The sequence below is a fragment of the Carassius carassius genome, chromosome 16, assembly GCF_963082965.1.
Source record: "Carassius carassius chromosome 16, fCarCar2.1, whole genome shotgun sequence".
Classification (NCBI taxonomy): Eukaryota; Metazoa; Chordata; class Actinopteri; order Cypriniformes; family Cyprinidae; genus Carassius; species Carassius carassius.
The window spans coordinates 5,728,478-5,745,470 of NC_081770.1; the positions used below are offsets into that span (position 1 = coordinate 5,728,478).

Genomic DNA, 16,993 nt, shown 5'->3' on the forward strand with positions numbered 1-16,993 from the left:
TGATACTTGACTCTACTTGAACTGCTGCTAATCATTATTCTTTTGTCTATAATATTCTGACCATTGGTACCCGTCTCACAACTTTACACCATCATTGCCTCTTTGTTGTGTTTAGGGGATACACGCAAGCATCGCAAAACAAATGTTAACATTTACATTCAGTCATTTTGCAGTGGTTTTTATCCAAAGTGGATACCTTTAGCCAAAGTGGGGGATACATAAAGTGATTCTTCTTAAAGAGGCAAACAGACACAGGAAGTCTGAATCAGAATTAGCTTTATTCGCCAGGTGTGCGCAAACACACAAGGAATTTGTTGTGTTTTTTTTAGGTGCCCCTGGTACATACATACAAACATACATGCATACATACATACACACACATCTGACATGAGAACAAAAAAAAATAAAAATAAACTTAGCAAGACTTAGCAATAAATGATGTGAAATAATCTGGAAAAGTATATTGATTAATTTACAGATTTTACTCAATATATAGCCCTGAATAAATGATAGAGATATGCATATGTATATACATTATATTTGAGAAAGGCAATAATCCAAGATGTAGAATGATTTGTGGAAATGAATTACAGAACACAGGTAATGATTCATATGTTAGCTGTTCAAGCTGGAGATGGCATGGGGGGAAAAACTGTTTTTATGTCTAGATGTTTTAGTGCCTAGAGATCTGTAGCCTCTGCTTGTGCTTGTAATACCAACTTTTAGACCTTGTTCAAATAAGTAAAAGCTATAGAGAGAAGGAATAAATAACGATAAATATTTTATTTATTTATTTTATGATGAAGCCAAGTAGTTTCGAAAGAGATGAGTTTTCAGCTGTCGCTTGCAAATTGTCACGGACAACTGTTAAGGACAAAAAGAAGTTTGAAAAGGCTCAGCGAAGGTATACTGTTTTCGAACATTACAATCCCCTAAACCAGAGGCGTCATGCCCGTGCCCCCTCAGATTTCTGAGCCAAATGGATTTTAAATGCAGCTTCCAAACGACAAAAAAAAAAAGAAATAGCCAAATAATATTTGTTATATATTTGATACAATCACAGCGGTGTGATAAGAGCTTTCAGTGCACAGCATCAGCTGCTAAATTCAAATCTGTGTTCACTTGCTGGCGCTGAGCCAGAGACAGACGCGTTCGTACAACGCTTCATGATAACCAATCAGAAAATATTCTGTTGCGCTTATGAATGCAATAACCAATCAGAGACGCGCAGAAGAGTCATCGCTGAAACGCAGTGTTTTGTTCACTTGCTCGCTGACTGAATTATTTAGCGAATTCTATCATCAGAAACAACAAAAAGTGCAGATGTGCGTACGAATGCAAGTAAGATATTCGTTTCATAATGTAAAGTGCTTAAGTTATTTTAATGGGAGTTTTTGCCTGAACTCTGGCTAGACTGAATGAAAATGTTCTTTGATAATGTAAACGTTCTTTACTCTCTGTAAAATGAAAGTGTTAAAATAAGTATCTTACAATATTGTTATTAAAATTTACATTAAATGCAATCTCAGTCATATTAAAAATAGTTTATGGCATGACACCCATATATGGCACTTAAGTTGAAAGTGTTTATGTGTAGTTAATAGATTACACTACTTTGCCCATCACCATATAGTGATCAAATAACAGTCTATAAAGGTGCAAAATGAATTTACTTACACGTATTTGAGAATCGAGATATTTCCTGATATTTTAAGCATGTTTGGTAGTGTTCTGAATAAAAATGAAAAATAAATAAATAAAACATAAGCCTATATCAGTTATACAGTGCTATCGTAGCTGCTGTGTCACATGACATCCATGACTAATAACCCCACCCATGTGCCCCCTCAAAAATCATGAATGCATGACGCCCCTGCCCTAAACAACAATGAAATGATGAAGTGTAGGCAATCTAGGGGTGAGAGAGGCACCAATGGTCAGAATATTATAGACAAAAGAATAATGATCAGCAGCAGTTCAGAGTCAAGTATCATGTTTGCAATCCAAAAGAGTCATACAACTTCCACAATCAGTCCTGTATTGGAAGTGTGAATGTCTCATAGTCTGAAAACTTTAGCATGATGTGGAGAAAAAATACTGGATTCCAGTTGTTACTAATTTCTATTAGTGTTCAGTTATTTTTGGGATAAATTGTTACACATTTTTATATTTTATGTGGTGTCATGATTTACTTGTGATAAAAACAAAGAGTGCGGCGCGGGACAACACTTGATGAGCAGGTAGAGACTCGTGTGTGCGGGATGCCGGAGAATGATTAGGTTGTGCTCACACTAGACAATCTTAACCATGCTGGAGCGCGTTTGACCCACAAAGCCTGGTTCGTTTCACTAGCGTGATCGCTCCATTTAGCAGTCCCTGGATCAGTAAGAAGAAGTGGGCAAGAAAGCGGTTCAGTTATATATAGATCAGAGAGTGTGAGTGTTAACCGCACCGGAGCGCAGATCTGATACGTGCTGCAGGATTGCGTGAATATTTCTGAGCAGCAAAAGTGATAGATCTGTAAAGCAATATATTGTGAGAGGCACGTGTGTTACCATGTCCCATACAACTCAAAATAATAAACCACAAAGTTAACAAAATGATTCACTCCACTATGTTGATTGAGAGCGCTTCTCTGCAGTCTTCACTTGAACACATGTAGTCTCAGATAGGGACAAAACACACATTACGGTCTCCTCATGTCTGGCTCGGCAAACTAACCCCATTCATGATTCTATTGTTTTCACACGATGAGTCTTTCACACCACCACCAGCAGGTATGAGACATTATACCCATTATTATCCTTATTTTGTTTTATTCAGCCATTAGTAGCCTTTGTTCTGGCATTACAAACCAAGCCACATCACTTAAATCCCAGAATACATTTACCGGTCTATTATCAAAAGTTTTTCTAAAAATACAACAGAACATTTTCTTACAAAATTACGTGAATTATTATGACACAATGCATCATGAAGAAGAACTGCACCGGTTCTGCAGCTGCATTAGAGTTAACATTAGCGTCAAGCTACATAAGACTTCAGTTTTACTTTTAACATATACTATCGTATAGTTTGTTTATTATTAGGATATTTCGTGGGTACAGACGTTTCTCCGAATAAAAAAAAAAGAAAAGAAATGATGATTCTGTAAGAAGAAACATGAAGCAAACATGAGTAAATATATTTATATATCTCCATGTATATGCATCTTTGGTCTATAAATCCTTATTGACGCTGTTCAGTGAGTCTATGTGAACACAAATAAACTGCTGCAGACGTGACTGAATATGAATGAGTGGTGAATTTCTATTCTAAGAAGGACTCATACAGATTTATTATTTTGCACTCCTGACATAATTTACTAAATTACTGCCACTGCAACAATGTTTCATTAAAACAGTAGTCTTTAATCTTTCTACTGATGCACAGTTTGTCCAGATCAAGTAAGAGTGCTGTCTAAGAGGATTTAACTCCTTTTTTTTATTTCCAGTTAATCAATATAATAATATTTATAAAACTGCACTACTCATAGTCAGCTAGTTTCATGCATTTCTGTGTGGTTTATTATTATTATTAATAATAATTTGTGTATTTTATTATTATTTCTTGAGGTTTTAGAGTTTAATACTGCTTTCATCTATCTTTTTTTATGAGTTTCATTTAACAGTTTGGACGCATCAGAATTATTATAGTTAAATAGTTAATAAAAACAATTGTCAAAACAATACAGAGAACCAACCATCTATCAAAACCAAAAAACATTAAAGCGTACCGTACCGATACTAAAATGTGACGTGAAAACACTGCAGATCACTGATTGGTCAGACAGAATCGTCACTACCAGCGTCATTGTATTTAAAGTTGTGTACAATATATTAAGTTTGAAAGCTTCACTTTATTGACCATCTATCAGGTATGAGAGCAGTAACCTCCAGCAGCACCAGCAGGACACCAGAGCGTGTGCTACCAGGTATGAAATATGACTAAAACACTTAATGTTACAGATCGTATATTTAGACTAAGCTTACCTAATCCTTTTCTTATGTCGTTTTGAAAGCCTGCACTAAAATTGGATATATCATGAAATCCTGTTGCTCACCATAAATACATTATTGCTAGCTACTGTAACTTTGATCAGTTCACACTGTAGATCATGGGGTTGTTAATGAACAGTTATTTCATAAATTAATCAATGATATGTGATAAGCTTTATTTTTACTCTCAATTTTTTTTTGATTTTAGCAAAAACCTTTAGAAAAAAAAATCACAATTATAACTTTTCTTTCTTTCTGTCCAGGCAAGAGGAAACGGAGCATGCACCATCAGGAGCATCTTGCTGTTTTAAGAGAGATGCAGGTGGCTGATATTCAACTGCAGGAACTGAACCGGGCACAGAGTGAGCTACATTTGCAGATGGCAATAGATGAGGCCCGGCAAGCAAGGGAGCAGGAAGCAGCCTAAAGGAGGGAGGAAAATGCACAAACGGCTGCATTCAATAAAGCCATTCTCAACGTCATGGGGATGCTTGTACAGGCGATGAGTAACAGAACAGAACAGTGACAGAACCGACAAGAACAGAACTCTCAGCCCGACTAAAACCTCCCTAGTCCATACTTCACGGAAATAGTTATTTTTTTAACTTGTATTTCCTGTGAATGTTTTTATACTACATACGTTTGTGCACAACATTTAAAGTTTGCTTAGTGTACATTTTTTACTTTTAAATGTTTATATAGGTCTTATTTATATATATATTTTTTTTGCTCTACATTTTCACATTTAAAGTTCGCTTGGTGTACATTTTTCTTCAATAAAATTTACTGGTCAAACGTGTACTTTCCTTTTTAATGGTGCATGTGGATTAGAGCAACAGGTATCATCAAGCTATATGTCACAATTTAAAAGATTAATAGTACACTTTTACTTAAAACTCACTTTAAACCACTATTGAGTATTTGTATCATATTCAGCTTGTGGTTTAAAATAGTGTTTGGGCATAAAATGAACAAAAATGCTATTCTGTATGACAAAATATTTAAAAGAACATGTGATAATTATTTCTCCAAATGTGCACACAATTGGATGCTGTTTGGAGCCCTGATGAATGCTGTATATTGCATGTAAGTGAACACAAACCTGAGAAAACATGATTGAGTGCATTATGACTGATAATTCCTATTCAAAATATCAAATGTTACAGATTAATAATTTTGCACTCCTGGAATAAATTAAGAATTTAATGTCACTGCAAAGCAGATTTATCATAAACAGTGGTCAAATATCAAAGCTGGAGTCTTACATCTTTAAGGGAAGTCGTGGCCTAATGGTTAGAGAGTCGGACTCCCAATCGAAAGGTTGTGAGTTTGAGTCTCGGGCCGGCAGGAATTGTGGGTGGGGGGAGTGCATGTACAGTTCTCTCTCCACCTTCAATACCACGACTGAGGTGCCCTTGAGCAAGGCATCGAAACCCCAACTGCTCCCCGGGCACCGCAGCATAAATGGCTGCCCACTGCTCCGGGTGTGTGCTCACAGTGTGTGTGTGTGTTCACTGCTCTGTGTGTGTGCATTTCGGATGGGTTAAATGCAGAGCACATATTCTGAGTATGGGTAACCATACTTGGCTGAATGTCACTTCACTCTCTATCACTCTTTATAATGATGCTATTTATTATTAATATTATATTTATAATAAATGGGTTTTTTATAATAAATGGGTAAATAAATATGCAAGGGAAACTTTTTCAAATACTGCACAAAAGTTTATTTACAACACACTTTACAGAACAGACAGAGTCAACTATTCAAGTAACGCATCAGAGCCTCACGGACATCCCTGCCCTCCTCCTCTACAGGCTGTGTCAGTCCCAGCACAGGCTCTGCTGCTGAAGGTGGATCCCATGCACTCTCATATATATATATATATATATAGATTTTTGCTATTCGGCATGGCTGGCATACCAAATAACTTATTAAACTTACAAGCAACAATAATCGAATGCAATGTCATTCTATTAAAAGAAAATATGTAATTTTGGTTTCTTGGTTAAATGAAATAGCATCTGAAAACAGGAGCACATAAGGGAATTCAATCTGCTACATGTTAACATGAACGTTTCTATCGTTTAAAATCATATAACAACATTGATTTAAAATCTATCACAAAACAATGAAGAGAAAGAAAAACATCTATCTCAGTTTTCAAGCAATTTACATGACAACCAAGCAAGCCAAAAAGAGGTCTTACCAGTAGGTGGAGCTCTCAACATGTCGAACTACAACTGTTGGAGAGAAAAAAAAACAGCTTGGTTTTAATGCATAGAAATACTTTGTTTTTGCTTTTTGAAATGATTGGCATAACTAACAACTAACAAAAAAAACAAAAAAAACTTTACTCTGAACTCTATCAAATGTGACCCTTGACACAAGTCATAAGTAGCATGTAGCACTAGCCAACAGAGGCTACATTGTATGGGTCAAAATGATCTATTTTTCTTTTATGCACAAAATCATATGATTTTAAGTAAAGATCATGCTCCATGAAGATATTTTGCTAATTTCTTACCGTGAACATATCAAAACTTAATTTTCAAGTAATTGTATCTTGGCCATATATTGTCGTGTCCTAACAAACCATACATCAATGAAAAATAAAAACATGCAGTTAGTATGTGCCACATTAAACATTTAGCTGGAACTTGAGCATGGTGAAAGAAACAATAAGAAAGAGAGATGAAGAGAGCAAGTATGAGTTCACTGCCCATCTAGGAGCTCAGATAAAGCACACAGTGTGTACCTGTGTCCAACCTGAAACAGGTTTTCCCACAACAGGAACTCTCCACCCCATCCTGGTTGGCCTTTAAAAGCCCAGCCTCTCTACAGAGAGACACCCGTTGTTCTCAGGTCTGCCCACCTGTTCTCATCTGAAGCGTCTTCCACTGCAGCTCTCCACGGTTTCTCTTGTCCAACTATGAGTCTGAGAAACAAGCGCATCAGTTCCAGCAGCTCTGTGAGGAGCAGTGGGAAGATGGGAGGCTACGGCTACAGCAGTTTAAGTGGGATCTCCTTGGGAGCATCTGCCCCGAGCTTTAGCACCAGCTCTGCCTATCTGGGGCCACCCATCGCTAGCGTCTCGGTCAACAAGAGCCTGCTTGCGCCTCTCAACTTGGAGATCGACCCCAATATCCAAATGGTGCGCACTAAGGAGAAGGAGCAGATCAAGTCGCTGAACAACCGCTTTGCCACCTTCATCGACAAGGTAAAGTTGGGTCTCTTGTTCTCAGAGAACGTTTTGTTAAATATAGTAACCAAAAAGTAAAGGTCTTTGAATGTTAAAACCAACACAGCGATGATAAAGTCTTAATATGATCGACATCCAAACCTCTGAGGGAAAGCTGATTTGGTAGAGTCGCATGAAACTGATAGTTCTGTTGCGTGACCCACTTCTCTGAAGCCTGTAACCTGATAAAAAGCAGGTCAGATCTGACCAAGCCACTGAAGACAGCACTATCCCAGTGAGTATGAAGGAAGCTTTTGTGTGGCGGAGGACAATGCAACCGAATCCCAGGGGCCCGGTAGACTGAAATCGACACTTAGATCGCACTGAAGCACAACCGAGTCACTGTTGTGGGTCGGGGCAGGGCTGGGTCCTCCAACACGGGTCTCGGGTCGGCTTCTAAAGCACTCAAAATGAAGGATTTACGAAGAACCCATCTAGGTCAGCCGCTACTCTCCAGAGTGTTACCGTTCAGCTAATGGGGAGTCATATTGCTCTGTTAATGAGTCCATCCTGGCAGGGTGGGCATCAATTAAAGCAGCCAGGCTTTCAGGATGTGCAGTGAACTGAAGAAGTCTCAAAGAAGAACTCTTAAAATGCTGAAATTCCACAGAAGTGGACTCTTTTTGTTCTTGTTTAAAGATGACATGAATAACTTTGGTAACTGAACATTAGTCAAACACTTTAATTAACCTACCTACCTATGTTCCTCAAGGAAGATTTACAATTAAGGTGAACAACTTTTACATCACAAATATGGTCACTTTGAGAACAATTCTTTAGATAATGTTGTAGATGCCATCTGAGGATTTACCTTTTGCTTCACTGAGCTCTGCTTAAAACATTGAATGCAGATGCTCATCAGTCATAATTAACCCATACTGAACTTTTATTTAAATTCAAAATTCTGATACTGAAACTGGAAATTTTAATTAAATAAATACACTAAATACACAAGATACACTTTCAAGGCAAAAACATTTTTGACGATCTATAACAAAGGCACAATTTTTTCTTTATTCCTATAACTATTCCATATGAAAGGCAAACAGAAACAAAAGGAAAAACTGAATATATAAAAAAATCTATTATTTATTGTTACCTCTACAGGTGCGCTTCTTGGAGCAGCAGAATAAGATGCTGGAGACCAAGTTTGAGCTGCTGCAGGGCCAGACCCCGGGCCGCTCCAACGTTGAGCCCATGTTTGATGCTTACATGGCCAACTTGCGCAGACAGATGGACGTGGTCAACAATGACAGGACCAAACTGGACGGAGAGCTGAGGAACATGCAGGGACTGGTGGAGGACTTCAAACACAAGTATTTAGATCTACACAAACACCTCTGTTCTCTAAACTTAGAGCCTATCCTGTATATCTTTGAGAAACCAATTATGGAGCCACACTGACACAGCTTGGGTATCATCAAAACCAATGGATCGCACTTGCTATAAACGTGTTTTCAACCATTCACCGATTCACATTCATAAATATGCACTTTGTATTTTCTTTGACTCAGATATGAAGATGAGATCAACAAAAGGAACAACCTGGAGAACGACTTTGTGATTCTGAAAAAGGTGGGATAGCTAGATGACTATACGTCAGAGGTCAAAAATAGTGTTTTTACACATTATGAAACACAAACCAATAGGTATGACCTCACTGTAATGTGGGGTTAGGACAGGTTACACCGTGAAAAGCTGGACTTTTTTCAGGACCAGGGAAAGTTAAACTTTCACAACACGTTGAATAAAAGCAGCCCAGGAGAGGGAACAATGAAATGTTTGGGATGGGTAAAGAGCTCTGAGCCTAAAGGGATCAGATCACCATTGACAAAAGCCTGGGTGGGGACACGGCATTATTTATACACTAGAGGAGATCTGTTTTCAATGGCGTACCTATCAGGAGCAGCAAGAAGTCAAAGTTGCATACTAAAGATCTACAAGAGATGTAGGTTTAGATATAGCAATATAAGTCTTTTCTGGTGCATTGGGAGGGGAGGGTGTGTTGTTCAAAGCCCAAGGAAGACACACAAGTTATTCAAAGTTGCAATTGAGAAGAGGAAAATGGAGTTCTGTGTGTCCCGCAGGATGTAGACTCTGCATATCTGGTGAAAGCTGATTTGGAGGACAAAGTTGGTGCCCTGACTGATGAGATCAACTTCCTGAGGACCATCTACGATGAGGTACTGCATATACACTAAACCAGCCATAAAACTATATCCAAACATAGAACACTGTTTGTCTTTAAATATTTACCTATGAGTTTCCATATAAGGAAACAGTGTTTGGACCAAAACAAACATTTCAACTAATATGACTTGCAAAAAAATATACAGTAGTGTATATAGTAGTTTCCACACAGCTGAACTACACATAAACTTGCTTCATCTCTATGGATTAGGAATTGCGTGAGCTGCAGGCCAGCATTAAAGACACATCCGTCATTGTGCAAATGGACAACTCCCGAAACCTCAACATGGATCATATTGTGGCCGAAGTCAAGGCTCAATATGAGGAGATCGCAGCTAAGAGCCGCGAAGAGGCTGAATCCTGGTACAAGTCCAAGGTAGACACAAAACACACACTGTTTCCTTTTATAAATTGGTTGCCAAGTCAACATGAAACGCCATTTTCGAACTGTATTTCTGATTGACAAAGCACATTTAGTGACATAAAATCTAGGATGGAACCAAAACATTGGGAATTCATTGGGTAGGGAAAGAAATTTTTTCTTTAGAACTTCATAAACAGCTTTCATTTTAGAATAGACATCAAACAATCCATTGAACTGTTCGTTTTTCCATCCCGTGCTGCTCAGTTCGATCAGATGTCCTCTCAAGCCATTCAGTACAACGACGAACTGCGAAACACTAAAGGAGAGATTGCAGAGATCAACCGCATGATCAGCCGTCTGCAGAGCGAGATCGAGGCCATTAAATCACAGGTGAGAAATGTGCTGCATTAACCTTTGCATTAACTTAAACCCATGATAGTCACTAATTCTCAAACCTACAATCGATTTAGCGTGCTAACCTGGAGAACCAGATAGCGGAGGCCGAGGATCGTGGCGAGATGACTGTGAAGGAAGCCAAAGGTCGTATTAAGGACTTGGAGGAGGCGCTTCAGAGAGCTAAGCAGGACATGGCTCGCCAGCTCCGCGAGTACCAGGAGCTCATGAATGTCAAGTTGGCTCTGGACATAGAGATCGCCACCTACAGGAAGCTGCTGGAAGGAGAGGAGGACAGGTAATGAATCCCGTTTAAGCGCAGTGTATTCTTCCTAAGAAGGGTGGCACTGAAATGTTATCATTAATAAATATTGACCATCTGATTTTTTCTTACGTCTTACAGGATTGGACAGCAGCCAGTTGTGAACATTCAGGCTGTTTCCAACTACAGTAAGTGTAAAATGGACTAATGGCACATTATTCATCACAACAATGGCCACATTATACACACACTTCTATATGACATTGCCTTTGGCATTGTGCAGCTTGTAATGTACTGTGTTTTTCCTCTAGAGATTTAAAAAAGCATTATTACCTTTGGGAGATGTTGAGATGCTCTTGAATTTTTGACACCTCTTGGTCAAAAGGCCTCTCAAAAATATTTGCCGCTGGTCCATTCCTTTATAAAACAGCCATTTCCAATCAGTTGTCCATGTAGAAATTCAAGCCTGTCTCACAATATGTCTGAAAGTGAAAGAGGACATTCAACATCACATGAAAAAAGTAAAATTGGTCCCGAATCCCATTTCATGTTGAGTTCATTACCAGCATTTTAAAAAGCATACATTGTGACCATAATACACAATCTGAAAACTTACTGTTTTTATTGTTTAATTGAATTATTGTTTTTCTTCACAGGTTCCAAAGGGATGAACGGGTTTCAGCAGAACAGCTCTCCATCGCCTAAAATCCTGATCAAGACTACTGAAACCAGAAACAACACCAGATTCAGCACTCACTGATGTGTTAACCATTACCAGAAATGCTAAACTATACCTATGACAGTTCACATGAAATATAGAAGTAGTTTTCTTTTGACTTTTTATGGATCAATGGGAAGAATCTGAAATTAATTTTCCGAAAGAACAAGGACTTTTATTGAATTACTTTATATATTCAATATAAATATTCACAAATTAAATGACTATATAAAATGAAAATATAGAATGATTTATTCTAAAAAAATATATTTTTAAAAACGATAAAGCCTGCACATGATTGCTATACTAACTCTTTAAAATGCATTTCTTTTTTTTCTTCAGTCTGAATTTGATTAGATTATTTGATTATTGGATTTGATTATTTACTTATTATTTAGGACACAATGTGTATGCAACAGCAGTATATCTTGTAAACCTGCAACCTGATACACCATTTCAACAAACAGATCTGATTCAAACAGTTGAAAAAATGACCTGAAGACTTAAGGTGCAAAACAAATTATAATTGTGTGATGTGAACAAAGTAGGATTAATCAATGTCTGTAAGAACACAAACCATACAGAAGAAATAAACACTCACCTTCTTCAACAAGAAAGAAATGAGAAGGCCTGAAAAATAACACCAAAATGAACATATTCTCAATGGTTCAATTTGAGTATTTCTTCCTGTAACACCTGTTCAAATATGGCTACAGGCAAATAGACATAGGACAGTGAATGATGCCTCGGTGACAGTTAAACATGATATGATGACATTCTTCATATTGTCCTTGTTCTCAATAGCTTGAAGCTTCATAAACTCACACAAACACCAACAACAGTCTTGGGAATAGTTTCGGTTTAAGCAATATTTCAACAGAAACGGTCACCCATTTATGAGAATTAAAGTAATTTTTGAGGAAGACAGGAGCCGTTTACTATGTCTGAAGGGGTTTTATTCAGCGCATTTCAATTAGTGAGGGTTTAACATTACCTTGAATCAGACAAACCCCAAATTTAATCAAAATTACATCCTGAAGACCTTTAAGTGATGAAAAGCATCATGGTGGAGACACAATGTCCACGATGACGACCAGAATACACCTACTTTCATTAAATAAATTGCTCCAAATTACGTAAAGTTCACAAACTCGATTACGTTTAACTATGATAATAAAAGGATATTATTTCTTACCACAAAGTTTCACAAATATCTTCGTTTCGTGTTTTTTGGTACTTTCACTTTATGTGTTAAAATAGAAGTGCCCAATTAAACGTTATATGAAAATAATCACACATAAGAAAGCGAACAGCCGCCGAGTTCGACCGTTAATGTTTGAATTCTGACGGAGAGCGCGGGAAGAGTTCTGTGACGTTTAATCTGGAAATGCTCCCGATTTTACTATCTTATACATACACGTATACATACATAGACGGGGTTAGATGCTTTAAATTGATCAAAAGTGATTACATATACATTTATAATGTTACAAAAGATTTATAATTTTTAGATAAATGCTGTTCTTCTGAACTTTCTATTCATCAAAGAAACCTGAAAAAAATATAGGCTGCTCAGCTGTTTTCAATAATAATAATAATAATGTTTTTTGAACAGCAAACTAGAATGATTTCTGAAGGATCACGTGGCTAGAGTGATGATGCAAGAAAATCAGCTTTGAAATCACTGCAATAAATTACATTACATTATACATATTATTTTAAAATATATTCAAAGAGAAAAGTTATTTTAAGTAATTAAATAATTGTGGATTTTTTCTGCTTTTGCTGTACCTCGGATCAAACAAATGTAGACTAGGCGAGCAGAAGAGACTTCTTTAAAAACATTTAAAAAATCTTACTATTTAAAACCTTTTGACTGTCAGTGTACATATTTATATATTTTTATTTATCGCTCATTTACAAAATGAGCAGTTAAAATACTGTGTATATAAAACAACTTAAATTCTATTTATATGCACTGCTCTAAGAAAACAGTAAATACACTAGACATTAGAAACATTATAGTGGAGTATAGCATTTATTAAATTAAAACGTTTAGAGGATGTGCTAAAAGAAAAAAAAAAGACTATATCCATCCGTCTGCAATAGTTAATTTAGAAAGATAAAAATAATCCAGAGGACAAACATATTCTTCTACTTTTTAATAATAACAACAACGATAAACTAAAAATGTCTTATTTATATCTGTCAATTAGATATACTGTTACTTAAAAACATGTAAAAAAATAAAAATAATAATAATGGCAAAGCATACATCACTAGGTCCCCCTTGTGGTTGGTAAAAATAGCTACAGTGTACCAGACTAGGGTTACAGTTCATTGTCAATCCCTAGTCAGGCAGCTGTAGACTGATCCTGACTGATTAAACTTCTGACCCACTGTTTTGCTCCTAATCATCGTCTTTTGAAGAGCAGAAGACTTCTGTCCCATGAGGTATTCCCGAAACTCTGCACCAAATCCATGCTGCACTGCTTTTCCAAGTGCTCTCTAGCATGTGCAGCCATGTCCCCTCGAATCTCAAGGGTCTTGAAGTGGTCAAAGTCACTGCGGCCCAATTTGCGTAACCGTCGTGCAGCAGAGCGATAACACTTCCACGGCTGCGCCTCCAGCAGCAGAAACTCACAGAGAGACGCCAGTCTGGAGAGGAGAGACAGAAACGCCTCGTCTCCGTGATTCAGATGCACCCACATAGTCACCGCAAAACAGGTGCACAGGTGGAAACGGGGGCAGCCAAACCTGCCCAGGTACGACTCTAGCACTGCCTGGCTCTTTGCACCATCTGTGATATCCAGGGGGATAAACTGGATATTTTGGGGAATGGGGTTGGAGTTTTGCGCCCGAAGGATTAAATCCTGGTCCAGGTCAAATCCAAGCAGATAGACTTCTCTTTTAGAAAAGTCACTTCCAGAGGCTTCCTCATGCAATAAATGTTTGTAGAGAGCAACAGACAAGTCCTGACAAACAAAGGGAATAATAAACAACATTTCAGTGATTAAAAGCCCATTTTTTATGAGTTAAATATACATGAAACCAATCAAATGACATAGTATATAGCCTATATGACAAAATTATGTAAATCAAAATAATTTACTGCTGAGCATAACTAGAAAAAAATCCAATTTGACTTCCATGTCTAGAAACCTGTTATTGCATCAATGACTGAAGTAATTTATATCAGTTTTTATACTGGTTTTAAGCCTAATACTTAAAAAAATTATACACAGGAGTGGTTTGATTCAGTAATATCAGTGTAAAAATAGCTTAAGGGTAAACATTAAGGAAAGTTTGTGCTTACAGATAACCACAGCATACAAAGATTTAAAGAAAATGATTTTAACAAGCTTAATATCTAATAATGAAAGTATAACATGATGATATAAATACTAAATGAAAGGAATCTGTCATTTTACCCCTGAATTACATCCCACGTCCAGGATTAACACGCGTTCAGAGGCGAGGCCGATGTTTTGCAGCAGTGTTTGTGGTATTAAACTCAGGCGGTTCTCTGGCGGGTTGAAGGTGTAATAATTGATGAAGTTTCCATAAGGAGCAGCTCCAGGATCTTCGCTGTCCTCTTCATTCACATGGGAAACGTGAGTCTCCATGTCTGTCCAACAACAAAACAAGTCCTGACGGCGCGCGTTACCATCCAAAAACTAGTTCCTCAATTCGGATCAATTGTACACATTTATAAATTAAAAAAGGCAGGCGCTGTAAAGTTAAAAGTCAGCCATTAAATCCGGATATTCAACCCAGTGCGGTAAAATATTACCTTTAAGATGAAAACTATGAGAAAAACTTACATTTGGCTCTTCGGCATCGTCATAGCGTTACGAAAATAACTGCGCATGCGCACAAAACATTTTCCTGACAAAAGAACTGCATTTCCTTACACTTTGGATTGTAATTTAAACAGGTGAGACTCCAGATTTGGCATATTTTATGTAAAGGCAGTAATATTAAACGACTCTAAAACAGTATTTGCGTAGAAGAAAGCTGACTAAAGCTTGTTTTCTGACTATTCTTGGTGGATAACAGAATTGTGGTGTAGATTAGAGGGTTGAGATGCGAACACGTGTGAATGTGTTGTAAAACCGAAGATAAATAAAATTAGTAGTGCTGTCAAATTATTAATCGCGATTAATCGTAACCGAAATAAAAGTTTTTCTTTACATGATATATAGGTGTGTACTGTGTATATTTATTATGCATATATATAAATACAAACACATGCATGTTGTTCCTTTTTAAATATATGTAATATAAATATATAAATATACATGTATATAATTTCAAAATATATACTGTATGTGTGTTTATTTCTATTTACATAATAAATAAATTGCGCACACATACATATATTACATACAAACAAAAACTTTTATTATGGATGCGATTAATCGCAATTAATCGTTTGACAGCACTAAAAGTTAGTATGCACGATTAAAAGGTATGATCTTTATTGAATATAGTGACATGTACCATGGTAATACTCTAGTATTCCTTGACGTATTTGAAGATCTTGATTTTAAATCTAGAACCACAAATCTATCACAATTACACTTTCTTCAGTAAAACTGTGGCACGTCTTTTAATATTATTCATGATATTTCAGATATGATCTTTTCACATTTTAAAGCCTTGTGTATCATGCTAACATTTTTGTTTTATTTGGCTCCCAGAATGTTCTGCAAACATTAGTTTAGGTTTCCAAGACATAGTTTTGAAGGTTTTTTTTGGTTAGCCAGTCTTTGCAGGAATAACACATTCTTTTTAGGTTTGCAGAATGTGCCTAAAATATATATATATATATATATATATTACAAAAATAAATAATAATAATAATGTTCTTAGATGCTACCCAGATAGTACACATACATCTGCAAGATATCTGTTTAAGATCACTTGATCTAGAAAGCATCTACTGTGCACAAACATCTGACAGATGTCAGTTTTACATTATAAATCATAAACTGATGTTAATGCAGACTAAAGATAGACATCTCTATAATGTATATGTGAAATCTGCACAGATCCGTCATGCTCAGCGGGAAGCGCATCGCTGATGTGGGTTATAAGCTCTTCTCTGGCTCCATGATGCTGCTGACGCTGTACGGCGGATACCTGTGCGTCCTGAGGGCGCAGCGATTCATGCAGAGGCAGAAACAGCTGGAAGCACAGAATGAGAGCACGGCTTCAGAAACCATTAAAGACTAAAGACACAGGCTGTAAATAATCACTTAACCGGACACTGATCATGTCACATGTATGGGACAGTGTGAAGACCAGCAGAACCCCACCTGCGTTCATGACCCCTGAAGGGTTTATTTGCCTTTTTGAGGAGTTCAGTGAGATTTTGTGTGTTGCAATATATTAAATGCTCCTTGTTAAATCTGCTGTCATGAGTGTTTGTGCATGTCCTGTGGATCTGCAGGGTTGTGAAAATGCTTTTAAAGATAACGAAACATTTTAGAGCTGAATAGAAATGTAAAAGATTATATGCCAGTGTTTTCATCGTTAACCCTAAAAATAAATATATTTAATTTGTTTTTGTTTATTGAAATAAAGCTGAAATAAAATGCAAAATTAGATGAAAAACTTGAAATAAAATAAGTTTAGGTTAAAGTTCTAAAATTAATAGTTCTAAATCTGAAATGTAAATATAAAAGCTCATAAATTATATGATCAATTATATTATATGTTATGCAAAATTAAAACAAAAACTTAAAATAAAAGCCAATTTAAAATATTAATAAATACTAAAAT

General features: G+C 36.7%; 3 protein-coding genes across 4 annotated transcripts; 2 read left to right on the forward strand and 1 right to left on the reverse strand.

The window, feature by feature from the left end:
• The first annotated feature begins 6,870 nt into the window (after window positions 1–6,870).
• Window positions 6,871–11,706, forward strand: LOC132159534 (keratin, type II cytoskeletal 8-like). Its single transcript, XM_059569079.1, has 9 exons — window positions 6,871–7,258; window positions 8,387–8,595; window positions 8,794–8,854; window positions 9,367–9,462; window positions 9,681–9,845; window positions 10,098–10,223; window positions 10,304–10,524; window positions 10,630–10,676; window positions 11,145–11,706. The coding sequence occupies exons 1-9, from the start codon at window positions 6,971–6,973 to the stop codon at window positions 11,246–11,248; spliced, it is 1,317 nt and encodes a 438-aa protein (XP_059425062.1). The 5' UTR covers window positions 6,871–6,970; the 3' UTR covers window positions 11,249–11,706.
• Window positions 11,707–13,233: 1,527 nt separating this feature from the next.
• On the reverse strand, window positions 13,234–15,020 carry LOC132159537 (pre-miRNA 5'-monophosphate methyltransferase). The gene is made up of 2 exons (XM_059569082.1): window positions 14,638–15,020; window positions 13,234–14,181 (listed from the first exon to the last, which is right to left on the reverse strand). The coding sequence occupies exons 1-2, from the start codon at window positions 14,830–14,832 to the stop codon at window positions 13,621–13,623; spliced, it is 756 nt and encodes a 251-aa protein (XP_059425065.1). The 5' UTR covers window positions 14,833–15,020; the 3' UTR covers window positions 13,234–13,620.
• Window positions 14,688–16,774, forward strand: LOC132159538 (cytochrome c oxidase assembly protein COX14 homolog). 2 transcript variants are annotated; one of them, XM_059569083.1, is made up of 2 exons: window positions 14,688–14,820; window positions 16,261–16,774. In XM_059569083.1, the coding sequence occupies exon 2, from the start codon at window positions 16,268–16,270 to the stop codon at window positions 16,442–16,444; it is 177 nt and encodes a 58-aa protein (XP_059425066.1). In that variant the 5' UTR covers window positions 14,688–14,820; window positions 16,261–16,267; the 3' UTR covers window positions 16,445–16,774. The 2 variants fall into 2 exon arrangements, with proteins under 2 accessions (XP_059425066.1, XP_059425067.1); XM_059569084.1 differs by lacking the exon at window positions 14,688–14,820 and adding an exon at window positions 15,090–15,143.
• Window positions 16,775–16,993: the final 219 nt, after the last annotated feature.

What these genes read in the sequence shown, in the direction of transcription:
- LOC132159534 (XM_059569079.1), top strand. Translation starts at nt 6,971, where the DNA reads ATGAGTCTGAGAAACAAGCGCATCAGTTCCAGCAGCTCTGTGAGGAGC. An exon ending in AATCCTGGTACAAGTCCAAG is followed by an intron (nt 9,846 to 10,097) that starts GTAGACACAAAA and finishes CGTGCTGCTCAG; the next exon opens with TTCGATCAGATGTCCTCTCA. An exon ending in TCAGGCTGTTTCCAACTACA is followed by an intron (nt 10,677 to 11,144) that starts GTAAGTGTAAAA and finishes TTTTCTTCACAG; the next exon opens with GTTCCAAAGGGATGAACGGG.
- LOC132159537 (XM_059569082.1), bottom strand. Translation starts at nt 14,832, where the DNA reads ATGGAGACTCACGTTTCCCATGTGAATGAAGAGGACAGCGAAGATCCT. An exon ending in ACGTGGGATGTAATTCAGGG is followed by an intron (nt 14,182 to 14,637) that starts GTAAAATGACAG and finishes TTTGTTTGTCAG; the next exon opens with GACTTGTCTGTTGCTCTCTA.
- LOC132159538 (XM_059569083.1), top strand. Translation starts at nt 16,268, where the DNA reads ATGCTCAGCGGGAAGCGCATCGCTGATGTGGGTTATAAGCTCTTCTCT.